The sequence below is a fragment of the Thermobia domestica genome, chromosome 7 (assembly GCF_964235325.1).
Source record: "Thermobia domestica chromosome 7, izTheDome1.hap1.1, whole genome shotgun sequence".
Lineage (NCBI taxonomy): Eukaryota > Metazoa > Arthropoda > Insecta > Zygentoma > Lepismatidae > Thermobia > Thermobia domestica.
The window spans coordinates 158,057,311-158,072,063 of record NC_137460.1 but is presented as its reverse complement, the minus strand read 5'-3'; the positions used below and the strand labels follow the sequence as shown (position 1 = coordinate 158,072,063).

Sequence of the window (14,753 nt, the reverse complement as noted above, 5' to 3'; positions counted from 1 at the left end):
TAGCTTCATATTTAGTTTGAACCCCCCCCGAAATAAATTCCTGGGTACGCTACTGTGTCCAGTTTTCGGAATTCAAAATACTGTCCCGATTTTTTTAAAAGAAAAAGAGTAGTACATTTTGTCTCAATTTTTTTCATTACAGTATGCATATTCATTATAATTTACTTTAGCACACTGACTAATCTAATCAACAATGGCGGCTCATGAGAGAAGTATCATAGCTAAAAATATTTTATAGTGACAAACTATGGAAATGTGTACACATTTTATCACTACAAGTTACATGATTTAGTGCACCTTTAAGTTTAATTTACTTAGCTTGTATGAATTTTTTTTTTTCTGGTGTGACTTTCTTCAAAAGCGGACACTGCTGATCATTGTGCTAAAGTAAATTATAAAGATTATGCATGTTGCAGTTAAAAAAAAAGAAGTTGATCAGTAAGGTTTACAATTCAGAACACGATGATCCTTACAAGAAATGGTAGGTCTGTAGGTGGCATATGCTTGTCATCAATTGACAAAACACTTAAGATCTTTCATAGATAATTAAGTAGATTTTTTTCATAAAGCATAGCCAAATTGATGCATATGCAGACATAAAACTCGTAATTCTTTTTCTTTCATGTTTTCAGCTTTTAGCTGTAGAAATTATGGTCACTATTTGCAAAGCACTTCCTTGATCTGAAACTTCGTAAGGTAATCATATATAGCCATCATTTATATGTTCTGTTTTATTTGGTGGTTCAACAATCATGAATATTCAAAATTCATACAAGGTACAGAAATTAGTATGTTGGGGCTTTACTTCAAAATTCTTGGTTAACTGGAAATAGAGCTCTGTGTGCCAATCTAATATACATAGCCCGACATTGAAATAGATGTGTATAAGTATTGAAACTTATTTTATAGTTATTATTAGCTTCTTAATGCATACCACTGTTTCATGTTCCTCGCTCGAGGAGTTTATGAGACACTAAAATTTCCGCATAAATTCTGACCACAATCTCCGCATAAATTCTGACCACAATCTCCCTCTTAGGATATGCATGAGCATAATCCCGTTCGAAGTATTTGATAACTATATCAAAAAATAAAGAAAGAAAATAGTCGGTTCAACCACTTTCCTGTGATTTGACCACAAACAAAAATCATTTTTATTTTTACAAAGATAACAGTAACTTATTAAAACTGCTGTTATTGAAACCTAAGTTCGATTTCACTTTCTTTCACTGTTCTCATTAATTGATTGCTTCGTCACTTGTATACACCAACAGTAATTCATTCACTGCTTTCTTTGTGCGCGTGGGATGCTACAATAGTTCTAACCATGGGTTTCCGATGCATTCAACCGATGTTCCTTCGCGTTATAATGCATTCTCCTCTTGCACTGTCACAGCTGGAGTCAGTGTCTATCCTTGCAAATGCTCATTTACCCGCCTACGTAAAGAAAGACGAAGGAGTAGCTGAAAAGGAGGATGTGTAATTTATACATAACAACTTGTTTCCTCTGGCAAGAAATTTAGTCAAAACCAAGACATTTTTCAGAAGATGTAAACTAAATTTATGAATTCCGGTAGCGTAACACTATTATGAATACGTATTTATGCAAGTAAGATTAATGACAATTGTTAATTAAATTGAATCACTAGTGGATCATTTTCTAGCGTGAGATGAGTGGCGAACACAGTTTTAGCAATGAACATATGGATTTTGAAGGTGCAATTGAAATATTTCGTATTGCTTCGAATTTCTCACAATATTGTAGCATCTTTCAACATTCTTTAAAATTTGTTTTTGTGTATGAACAAGCGCATAGTAAAGCATAAGGAAGCGAATCTGCCCTCAATGCAAAATATTTAGGTATTCACGAAGTATCGACCATATCTTGTTTGAGCTTTTCGAAAATAATAAACTTGTGCGTTTTTTTATCATTGAATTCCTGCCCAATCTTTCACTTTTTTCATTATACTATATGGAAATGAATCGTTCTGATGACGGATTTAGCTAAAAGAGTAAAATTAAGGTAAAGCTAAAGTAGTGTCAAAATGATTTTCGAGTTGGAAAATATAACGAGCAATAAATGAACAGAACCATGAAGGTCATTACAAACATTGCATCTAGCAACATCACGCAGCATCTGCTCAGATAGATCATTAAGGTACAGCTAACTTTAGTAATAAGAAAATCAGGAATCGAACACGAGAGAAAAATTGCTTGCACCGCACACCTTCCACCCAAATTATGCAAAATCTTATAGAACTCACGGTCTTAGTTCTTGCTGTGATAACACAATTGAAATTACATTTATGACTTCATTAATCTATTCAGATTTATGCTAATTTTTGTAATGAAATGAAAAAATATTCTATTTTTACTAAATTGCAACTTATCTTTGTAGAGTACTTATACAATATTTTGATTTTGTGATCCTTTTTAATATGCTGTGACTACATAATTATTAATAAATAACTGTTTTAGACCTTTAAATTCACACACCCTTTTGAGTTTGAAAGTAATTGAAAGCATCACAAACACTAATGTTCTGAAATGTACGTTGAGTGTAAGAAGTCAACGTTAAGAGCAAATTTTAGTCTTAATTAAGTATTGATAAATTAGTGCTATTGGATCTTCAGCTAAGTAAACATTTTCTTGAGTTAAGGATCCATGTCACGAAATGTACATAAAAATTCTTAATGCCTTTCTCATTTCTTGCTTCATACAGTTTTTTAAAGCTATTTTTTGTGCCATTTTAGTGCTCGCAATATGTCAGAGACAAATGGATTACAGAAAGCTTCAAACTATTATTTTTTTTCCTTCTAGTATTTATATTGAAAGTTCTTTACACGGCTTGTTAATGAGAGTAGAACACATGTGAATTATTAGCGGGAAATGATATGCACGTACTTAACTGATTCTTATTTTCATACATTTGTAAATATTTTCTGAGGCAGGAAGTCGTTAAAAAAAACATCGTTACTAAATTCTTCCCTTTGTGTATTCAAATGATTCAAGAAAGATGTCATACCGACTTGAGTTTGTAGGTGATGCGTTTCATTGTGGGTTTGTCTTTTTTGCTTCTTATCACGATCAAGACCGAGATGCTAAAAGTTTGTGAAATAGCTCAAGTGACCACGTACATATCTCGTACACTCTGTAGTTATTTTCACGAGGAATTACGATAACAATAGTTGTGGTACGAGGAAGAGTGTTGTACGTGTATAATGGCAAATTTTATGTGGTTTTGTGGATTATGTGATCTTTTTAATGATAACTTGAATGTAGAGGTAAGTTTCGTTTCTTTCGTCTTGATATTATACTTGATTTAACTTTTTAGCTTAGCGGTTTTTGAGGGTTCAATAATGAGGTTGCTAGAGGCATGAAGAAATGTAGAAGTTCAAAACTTTTGTGTGTGTGTGTGTGTGTGTGTGTGTGTGTTTTCCCGTGTTAACTATTCAGATATCTTGACTTATGGGCTTCCTTGTAACTATTTCCTATGTCAGTCACATCTTACTCTTTATTTATTTTGCTACGAGGTGACACAGTACCATTGGGTTCGACGCCCAGTGGAGAATGCATGTGGTTCGGATCTTATAAGATGTTGTAGATCCAATTCTTATATAGCCTAGTGCTGAAAAGGAAAGTTAAACTTCAGAGGCTTTATTCTTGTAGTATTACCGACGAAGGGATAACCTCTCAAAATTGATATGATTAAGGTAGAAGAAATATTTTTTCCAGTTTCGAAGCAGCTTATTATCTTGGTTGAACAGATATAGTAAGTAATAACAAGTATACTCGTCAAAATGCTCTTGTTTGAAGTTTAATTTTCAAAAATATATTTTACTCAATCTCCCTATTACCTTCGTTGGAGGCCGCGGTGGCTCAGTGGTAGAGCATTCACCTCTGGTACATGGGGTCCTTGGCTTGATCCCAGCTCGCGCTAAGTGAGCTTTGTGGTAGACAAACACTGTGCGCGTGAGTTTTCTCGGGGTACTCCTGTTTCCTCTCACTTTCTTCATTCCACCTTTTGATAAATTTCTCATCATCACCGTCTCATTTAGCCTATCCGACATAACCGTGTGGCGTAAAACTTAAAGATTTCATTTTTCATTTTCCATTCCCACCGTCCTAAGTAGTCAATTTATTAGTTTTTTTTTCCTAAATGATGCCACATATTCCCCCGCGGTAATAAATTTAGCCACTTAGGAAATATTGCGTAGTATCTTAAGAGATCCCAGCTAATTCCTTTCCTCACATTCATTTTTTTCTTCTCTGAATTGCAAGGGAAGAATGTAATCCTCTAGATTCATAAGATAAGGAACTTTCCAAGTTCAATAACACTCTGAGCCAAGCGCCCCCCTTTAGGTGAATGTAATTGTTGCGAGCGCTCCCAATCTTCTTAACCCTTCTACCATGCACAAGTCTGAACGTAAGACTTCAAGGAAGGTGTCCAAGTACGAGAAAAGAAGTTTCAATTTTTAAAATCAACCTGAAAGAATATATGAAGTGAAAGGACATTTTGCTTCTATAATAATAATAATAATAATAAATTATTATTATTATTATTATTATTATTATTATTATTATTATTATTATTAGTAGTAGTAGTAGTAGTAGTAGTAACAACAACAACAACAACTTCTAAAATTGTGATAATTTGACTTCCGTCCAATGAAAATAAAAATGTCTAGCAGACCATGAAATCTCAAACACTTCCTAAAAACATCTGTCACTCTCAATCTTCTTTGGAAACGAGAACGCTCCTTGGGGGGTGTCAAGACTCACTTTGTGAGCCACTGGTTTATATCATGTAAGTTAAAGTGGAAGTAATAGATAAGATTGAAATCTGTAGATAATGGCATCTCAACAGTGGCCAATTTAAGGCATTCTTATACTTTTCAGTAGCTATCAATAGGGACGTACGCAGGGAGCCGAACCCTCCCCGATATCCCGATTTTTCTGTAAATTTAGTCTAATTTCAGGGGTATTTTCTTTTTTACAAATTTTAATATAATTTGTCCTAATTGAATTTGCCCCATAAAAACTGTGAACCCCTCCCGAAATAAATTCCTGTGTATGTACCTGGCTATCAATATTACTTCTCTAGTTCCGTCTTTAGAAATTTCACTGTGTTTCTAGCATTTTCTGCTTAGTGCTCTTTCACTAGTTCCCTGCCCCTAAAGCCGCCAGAATCCATACCCTCCATTGTAAGTTTAATCAGGACTAGTTATTCCATTTTGTTCACTCTTCATGTTGCTTTGGTTTCCAACAAAATAATTAATTTAAATGTCCGAATGAGGACTTTTTAGTGGCTTCTGCATCGAATAGATATTCCTGCATGTCATCTTCTGTTCTATAATTTTTAATTCTCAGGAACGAATGACTAATTGGATCAAATTGAAAGTCCGTAGGTGGCTTGTCAAACTTGGTTGAAATCGATCTAACCATTTCCGAAAAATTGAAAAGTTTCAAAAATGATATCGAAATAGAAACAGTAAGGACAAATTGCTTGTTAGATGCCGTGGCGTGTCTTCCTCGCAACAATGAAGCGTCAAGATAGCTGTCTCGACACACAATTTCGCAATTTTAAAAGAATCTTCACAAGGGGAAATAGCTAATTAGTTATGACTATTATGAGGATTTTCTCGCTTCGGTGATCTTTAAAATGTGTAAAACGATGATTAAGCATACAGAATTCATTTGCCGGTATTATTATAATCTGAATTTAATAGCCGTGTACCTTTACAATATCGAGACTGTGATATTATAGATAGGTCAGTCTATAGCTTTACATGAGATCCCAACTCATGCACTTTAAGGAAAATTGAATTCAAAATAAAGCTATTAAACGGTAACTATTTAGCTGGCAAAGGAACTTGGAATCATATGAAAAATTGAGTTTCCGCTTTTATTAATTAGTTCTTTGAAAATAACTGGAAGGTAATGTGGGTTTTAGCTGGTTTTTGTCCATACAGTCAAGTAGTTGTTAGTAAAGCATCCACATCTTCATTTTAGAAGAGATATGGTGACTTGATATCACTACTTTGACTTGGGTTCCACTCTTATAATAATGAAATAATTAATTGTCCACTAGCGATAACTTGTATGGTGTTCAATGAATATTTGTCAGGTCATTTTTAAGAAACTGGTCAGTTTGAACTTTCAACCAAATTTGAAAGACCACATATAATTTCATGTCAATTTTAGTCCAATTCAATCGAGTGGTTTCTGAGAAACAAAACTCACGGACAGATTACCGGCCATGATTCAGGACTATGGTGAAAATACTTAAATTAGATTTATCATTTTAGGACACCGATATTTGTTATTTTAAAGTATCGACAGTGGACGAAAAACTGACACATTCCTGTACTGGACTTGTTTATTCTGCAAATATTAAAGATTTTCGCGACAGTCTCTCGTTCTTTTGATTTCAGTGAAAAACATCAGAAAGGACTCCTGTCATTTCCTATGGAAGAAAAGCATGTCGCTTTCATTTGGTAAACCATCAAAAATTGAAGCTAAGATGACCGTTTACTTAATCAAACAGACAGAAAATTAGATGACTGGACGATCCAAAGATGGATTTTTAGATAAACAGATAATTAGATAGTTGGATAACTTGGAATATTAGTCGATTAGATAATAAAACAATTGAACAACTAACGGTTTGAATGATTAATTGATCTGAAGAATAGACGATTGAATGATGGGTAATGATGAGTAGTTAGATAATAGATAGTTAGATGGCCGGATGATGGATATTTGTAAGATCAGATAGCGGATCATTACATGCAAAATGGGTGAATAGAAGATACATGGTAGGATGGTGAATGATTGAATGCTAAATGGATGAAAGATTGATTACGATTGATTTGATGATCATATGGTAGATGTTTGATTGACGTATGGTTGATGATTGGATGACAAGTGTATAGTTGAATAATGAATGCTTTGATGATCAAATATGGATAATTAAATGGTAAATAATTGAATAATGAATAATTGATCATGGATGATTGGATAATAAATTAAATAGACGATTAATAGATTATGGATGATTGATGATGGATGACGAATATTTGTTGAAATGAAATGAAATAATTGAGAAGTCGGTCGATATAATGAATATTAGGCCTACATGATTTTTACGTGATTGAATTATTGAATTATTGCATTAGTAAGTGATTGTTTAAACATTAGAATGATCGAGAGGCTGAAGTGTGCGTCGGAAAAAAGATATCTTTCTTATAGTTTTTGAAAGTACTTATTATTAAACATAAAGTAATATAAATGAAAAATGATTAGTTAGGTGCATCAACAAACATAATAAATACATTTTTCATTTAGATGTATCATTATATTCATTTAGATATACTTTTCATTTGTTCCTACACGAGTAAATAAATTATTTTACGAACTGTATATTTACTCTAAAACATTTACAGTTAGTGTTTCTTCCAGGTAAAATACCCTCGGAGCTAAGATTACATGTCACTCTTGTTTATGACACGTCCTTCAGCAAATAGTATCTCACTGCAGACTCTCGGGGGGAGGGGATCTAGCAAAAAACTTAACTACAATAAGTTTATCACTTTGACGTTTCCTTCGATTTCCAGCTTTACTAAGGATTCCACCCCACCCCACCCCATTATGACGTTCAGGATCGAGCTATTACACATTTGAACAATTTAATAACTGAAATCGCTTTCCCAGAAGAAAAGCGTGGTGTCCTTTAGAAAATGAGCCATATAGTATCTGCAAATTGCTATTAAATAAACTAATGATGGTTTCTAGATTCCTTATTATAGAGCTGAAATCTGGATGCATGGCTTATGACGACATAATTACCGGGCACAAAATATTCGGGTCAGTTCTTCGAACTCTGGTATAATTGACTGAGGGACATCACGTGACAAGATCAGGTGGTATGACGTCATAGAAATCAATGCGCTCGGTTTAGTATGTGTACCTTGGCTCACCCCCAACTTTTCTAAGGGGTGTATAGGACCACTACCTTTAAATTTTGGCAAATTGCCAACATAAATTTGGTATAGTAGTATAGGATCGAGGTATGTACCTCTAAGTTTGGGGTGGTATACCTCGTTCCCTTTTATGGGTAAAAAATCCAAAAATGTAAACTTTGGAAGTATCTTACCTATTTTATTCTCCTTGATAAGGCTTTATTACCTTATATGGTTAAATAGTTCAGTGCAAGGCCATTGTCTTTCATAAGACATAGATACATAACCAAACACATCTAAAATTACACGAGGGGCACATTGGCCCATCCTTAAATTTAGTTGTTGTCAAAAATAAAATTTGATAGATGTTCTCTAGGACCCGAATATATATTTCTCTAAATTTAGTTGATCCTACTCATTAAAAACGGGATAAAAATTTCCAAAATTCAAAATTTGGAAGTTTCCGATCTATTAGACTATATCCTCTTTGAGGCTTTATAGTATTATATACTTATATCGATGTGTGCAGGGGCTAATTCTCTTTCATAGAACATGAGTATGTTGATGCTTTCCTTTTAAAATTTAAGAGAAGAACATCGAGACCCACCTCTTGAATTTGGGAAATGTCAAAAAATATATTGGCAAATGCTCTCTAGAACTTAAGCATATACTCCTGTAAATTTGGTGGGTCCTGCTTGTCCCTTGTTATGGGTACAAATTTGTTAAAAGCAAAATCTTATTTTGGCGGATATTTGAAATTTTGGCAGTAAAATTAAATTAGCATGAGGACGAATTTTATAATGTTATCCTTAATGTTCACTAAGATTGTAACATTTGATCACATGGATGAATACAGGGTCTTACTGTCTTTCATTAGTCATGTGTACTTGGAAACACTCGTATGTTTCGGGAGGAATACATTTGGCCCACCCTTAAATTTTGGAATTGTCAAAAAAAATAATGTATACTTTTTGTAAATTTTCATGGTATTCTTTTTTGAAAGTTTTTTATAGCGTTATATGCTTATATGGATGAGTAGTTATGAGTTACTTCTCTTCCATGGGACATAGGTACATTGGTGCTCCCTGTTTAAAAATTTTGGAATGGGTACATTGGTCCACCTTTTAAATTTGGGAATTGTCAAAAAATAAATAAATGTTCTGTAGGACTCAAATAGGTACTTCTGTAAATTTGGATGGTCCCTTTTGTTTCCTTATACATTTAAAACTTGCCAAATATATTGTCAAAAGTAACACTTTACGGTATATTTGGTAAGAATTTTAAATATGATGGGAATTTTGAATGTTGTGCTCAGTGTCCACTAAGATTATTCTTTACTGCAACATATGATCACAAGATCACAACAAAAACAAGATCACATTTTTTTTGTTGGACATGTGTATCTTGAGATACCCTTCTGAAATTTCAGAAGTACATTTGACCCAATCTTAAATTTTTGAATAGTCAGAAATTGATAATTGTTCTTTAGAACTCGGGTGTATACTTTTTGTGAATTTGGGTGGTTTAACCTATGTGCTCGTAACAAAAAAATGCCAAAATTCAAATTTGGAAGACTGACTTATTTTTTTAAAATCATTTAATACTTTGAACCTTAGGGACAACTCATAGTCTAAGGTCATTGGTGCAATCTGGTTGGTTGATCCCTGTCTCTGATTAGCAATGTCACACTTTGAAACTTAGGAATTGTAGTCTAAGATCACTGGTGTTAAGTTATCCTTAGTGTAATCTGATTAGTCGATCACACCTTCTGATTAACTTCAAATTTGAAATCGAAATTTATGACACGAAACCTGATAAGCCATTATAAAACCCGATTGATACACAATAATATCTTCTTAACTTGGAACCTTAAGGCGTAGTTATGATTCATACGTAGTCTAAGATCATTGATGGAAAGTTATATTTAGTGAAACCTGATTGGTTGATTCCTATTTTTAACTCCAAATTTTGTACTTAAACCTGATATGTAATTATTGCAGCCTATTGATATACAGTACATATACAATTTTATACTTTAAACCTTAGGATTATAGTTAGATATTCTTAATATAAGAACATTGATTAAAAATTATGATTTGAAACCCGATAGTTAGTTATTAAAACCAATTGATGTGCAATAACAAATTCACACTTTGATCTTTAGTTATAATTTATATCCTAAGGTAATTAGTGGAAAGATTTTTGGTGCAATTTGATTGGCTGATCATTTTTCAAATTTTAATTGAAAATGTTTAGAAAGTGTTCAAAAACTTTTGTTTAATCTTTTTTCAAAAGTTTTGTACCACAATATTTCTGTTTGCCAGGTATTGCTAAAGAATGTAGTTGAGCTTTTAAACTGAAACTATGTATAGTATCTGGTAGGTAATTATTTAAACTCTTAATATGCAATAACAATAATTTCACACTGAATTTTACTTACAACTCATATTCTAACGTCATTGTTGAAAAGTTATTCTTGGTGCAATCTGATTGGTTAATCATTTCAAATCTGTTTTGAAAATTTTTGGTTAAAGAAATTTTTCGATCATGGTTTGAAAATTGTTTAATATGGAGTTGCAGGTTTCACTAATGCTAATATTGAAGTGAAGTTGTGTCCATTATTTTCGTCAATTTTGATTATATGCAAGCATAATCACAACTAGCAATGACTTCGCGAACTGTTTGTTCTATCCAGGCAGAATGCAAGCAATTTGCAAGTCTAAAGTTTGATACCACATGCGATGTGATCTTGCATAACTTTGCACAAGAATATCTACAAAACAAAAGATCAGACCCAGCTTCGGTATCAGGAGTTTTCCATTTTCTATTACAAAAACCAAAGGTCGTATGTCAATACTATACATCTGGTTGAAAATTGCATGCAGTTCAGAAGAAGACTGTCGCTCTACAATAGGTACTTTTAGTTGATATAAATGTAGGACTCAGTTATAGAATGAAAGGATATTAATGGAATAATAGTTCCAAAAATGTCTTGTCTATTTCCAATCGATATCAATTTCTCAAAACTATATCCTCGAATTCTGATGGACGCATATAACACTTTGTCGACTACGATGTTGTGGTTCAGTTTCGAGTCTCTGCACATTTCTAATGTTGAGTAATATCTGTAGATCTATACAAATTGGGATAACTGTGACAAAATCTGAAAAAATTCTGACGCAAAAGCGGTGGCCTCCTGCTCCACTTTCTTAACTTATTCAAATGACCAGCGATATAGTTTTCCTGGTCCAAAGGACATGCAGAAAAATGTGTTTTTTTTTTCACCTGGGCCTCAAAGCTCAAAGCCTCGAATTCTGAATAAATATTTTTTGAAAGTTGTTTTTCCCAATTCTAAAACGGTATGTTCCAAATTAGCTTCCCTCTTGTTCATTTCCTCAACAGTAGAGCTATCAGCTACACCACAACAGTAAGAAAGTAAGTCACCGACGAAAGATAAACGGCTCTCGGTGATCTGGTTAACGTATCGTGAAATTTTCGGTTTGGAGGTTTTAAAAAGAAATCGTGTGTGTATGAAGGTCCTGTAGTTTTCCGCTGATTTGCAAACTACTTCCGAGAACGGTGCGTTGTCTTAGCAATGAAGAAATTGAAATAAAGAAACTCATATTAGTAGATCATGGGAAAAGGAAAAAGTCAAATTGAATGTTATAGGTTAAAAATGTTGATATAAAACTACATTCGATAATTGTTTAAAATGCAATCCTGAACTGATAGTAAAATTGATTTCGTTTGTTTTGGCACAAGGTAATAGGATGACAAGGAATATGCAGCATAAAATGTGATTGAATATCTGTAATGCAAACGAAGCAAACACTTAAAATGATTGATTTCCATTTTTCTGTGTTTTTACTCTTCTGATTAACGCATAATTAATTATAGTATGAGTATTGTTTGCTTTTTTTTAATAATGTTTAGTAATTGCATTTTTCTCTTTTCTTTCCAGGTAAGTCCAAAATTCCGGAGTTTACATAATGAATTCTATGCCAAATAACAAAATGGAAAGTAGATATAGACAACGAATATCTGCAGATGCTGGCAAAGATATATCCTTTTATGATTGTACATAGAGTAACAGTGGTATGAAGGTATTAGAGTTAAGGTAGAATTATGTCCACTAACATAGGATTAATTCCCTAGTAGGCACACAACATACTAATCCACGTTTAATGTTTTTCTACTTGGGAAAATATAGGTCCATAAATTTCTCGTAAATTCTCTGGTTTTCTTTATCGTATTAGACAAACACTATTCTCTGAACGGAGTTGAGTTTTTCTTCCACGAAAAGTTGTATCGTCTGCAAGGCTATTCGAGAAGTATCTTCTTTCGGAAATCCAAAAACTCCAGTACTAATGTTGGGAGTATGTCGTTATCCACAGCTAATTCTAACGCCTTCTTGTAACACATCTTTAAATTCCTCAAATTTTGATCGTCAGGTGCGCTAACGTGAATAACATAGATGGTAACCTTGCGTAATGCATGCCTTACCCCGGGCAAGATGGAACATCTTGCGGCACACTTCCTGCATTTCCTCTGCTGCAAGACTTCGAATGGAGCTGTCAACTCCTCCTCGTGGCTCTAGCAAGCAATTAGATGAATTGACTATACAATCTCCAGTCAACATCGTAATAGATCCGTGATATAACGCTACTCTTCTATTGATCTCGTGGTTGATGGCAAATTTCGATTTTTCCAAATCTTACAATGAACTCGTGTTCGAACCAATCTGATCCCAAGCTGGTAAATCCGTCATAACCACAATATTCCGAATAAACAACGATTCCTTCGAACCTTATAACGAATGGAAAAGGGTGTAAAACATTAACATGCCTCCCCATCTATTTATTGCTACATAACATAAAGAGTATTTTCAGTAATTGATCCATTTATTCTTTACTGTGCTCTTACTGTAATCTCGATTGAATTACTACAATAGTGCTCCAACACAAACTACATGAATTTACATTACAATATTAATCTTAATACAACACAGCTGATAAATTCCGTAAATCTTGTCTGATCAAATCTATATGTTTATTCTCGCATGCTGTTGATTTCCTTGACTCTCTTAATGGTATGGTGTGTCATACGCCACCTCAGCCGCATCACCGTACTGCATACTCATATCCATTCGCACTCTGCTACAACTAAAATTCTTTATTTCGTTTCTTGTATAGTAATTAAGAGCTAGCAATATTACGCCCTAGAAAAACATAGTAATATTATTTCGGTAAGATTGTTACCGTTGCTTTTTAATCATCTATGATATTACAAGTCACGCACTATTTCATTCTCATTTTTAAGAAATGAGAAAATCTCATAAATGGGAACCTGAAAATTTGCCTTAAACTCACAAATGAAAACATGTTTGAAAATAATGAGACACAGTCTCAAATATGAGTAAAAATTACTTATTTTGTTTTGAACACGCATTTGTTTTGAACACGAAAGGAATGTTTTAAAAGCGTGATAGTGTTACTTTAAACGATCGATAGCTATTGAGTCGATTTTCATTTATCCTCGTGGTGTTCGGTATTTCAAGTAATTAATAACTATGTGTCCTGATCCAAAGTCCTTTCCAGAAAAAGTATTATAATCACCGTTTCGTTGCGTCATGAAACCACACTGTTCCTTGTTAAACGTTCGTTGTTCTCGTTTCTTATAAGACTACAGATGTTAAATGTCGATTATCAAGTTCTCCTGGGCCTTATCTCTAGTATACTGTCGTTGCATTCTGTCTTGATTCTCAGAGAACTGACATTGTGTATCAAGTATGGCGGAATGTAGTAACCTTAGGAAGAATCTATGAATAGCTTCAAATGGGGAAAATCCCATACTTAGATTGCGAGTAACTGTGCAAGAAAACTTTATCTGTGGAAGCACTTCTATCCAGTTCGTTTGATTATTTTTCATTGTTGCTCTATAAGCCTGATTGTCACTTGTACTGTCTGTATACTGTAGTGAGCTTGAACGATTGCGAAATGTATCTGGATGTCCAAGATGTTACAAAACTCCTTGAACACTAGACTCGTGAACGCAGCTCCAAAATCGCATGCGATCTCTTACTAATCCATATTTCAAAATAACATCCTCATACAGAAAAGCGCTAACTGATGTGGCTGAAGCAGCTGGTAAGGATCTAGTATAGAGAATCACTTTCCTTCATCTACAATCACTATGAAAAATTGTCGTAAGATGTTATTACTCGGGTAGGTTCCGCCCAAATCAGTATATATCCTATAGAAGGGTTGTACGCTGGGATGGTTTGTAGACTTCCATAAGGCTTGCCACTTCGTTTCTTCAACATCTGACAGCTAATGCACTGTTGACACTTCTCACACACCTTCATGTTCGTGTAATAAACAGATTTCACCTACAGGTTATACGTCTCATTCAATGCAGCGTTATTGGCACCTAACTTCTCCGAATGCACCTTCTCAAATATCACTTGCCTGAGCTTGATGGGAACTGCTAACAGAAAAACATTCATCAATGGCATCCTGTCAATGTTGTACATTGTTCTTCCGCAATGCAAAACGTGATGGTATCCTCTCATAATCCGGGGGTTTCTCGGGTCAATCTTTCACATGAGCGATGATTTTACTCCAAAATCCATCTTATTTTTTTCTTCCTGATGTCAATGCTGTTCAAGTCTTCAATCATGAATATTCTCGGGTCAGAAGCACTTCCTTCTTCGTCCTCCTCGTCTCTCTGATTTTTCACAAACCGACTTAAGACGTCGGCCTCGAGGTTCTCGGATCCAGCAATGTGTGATAT

The 14,753-nt window shown here is 34.0% G+C and overlaps 1 protein-coding gene across 1 annotated transcript in view; it reads left to right on the top strand.

Annotated features, from left to right (window-relative positions):
• Positions 1–12,495, top strand: part of LOC145688959 (uncharacterized) — a 239,639-nt gene extending 227,144 nt beyond the window's left edge. Inside the window, exon 3 of the mRNA XM_081763120.1 lies at positions 11,923–12,495. Within this exon, the coding sequence (XP_081619246.1) occupies positions 11,923–11,970 (48 nt within the window). The 3' untranslated portion in view covers positions 11,971–12,495. The remainder of the gene's footprint in view (positions 1–11,922) is intronic.
• The last annotated feature ends 2,258 nt before the right edge of the window (positions 12,496–14,753 follow it).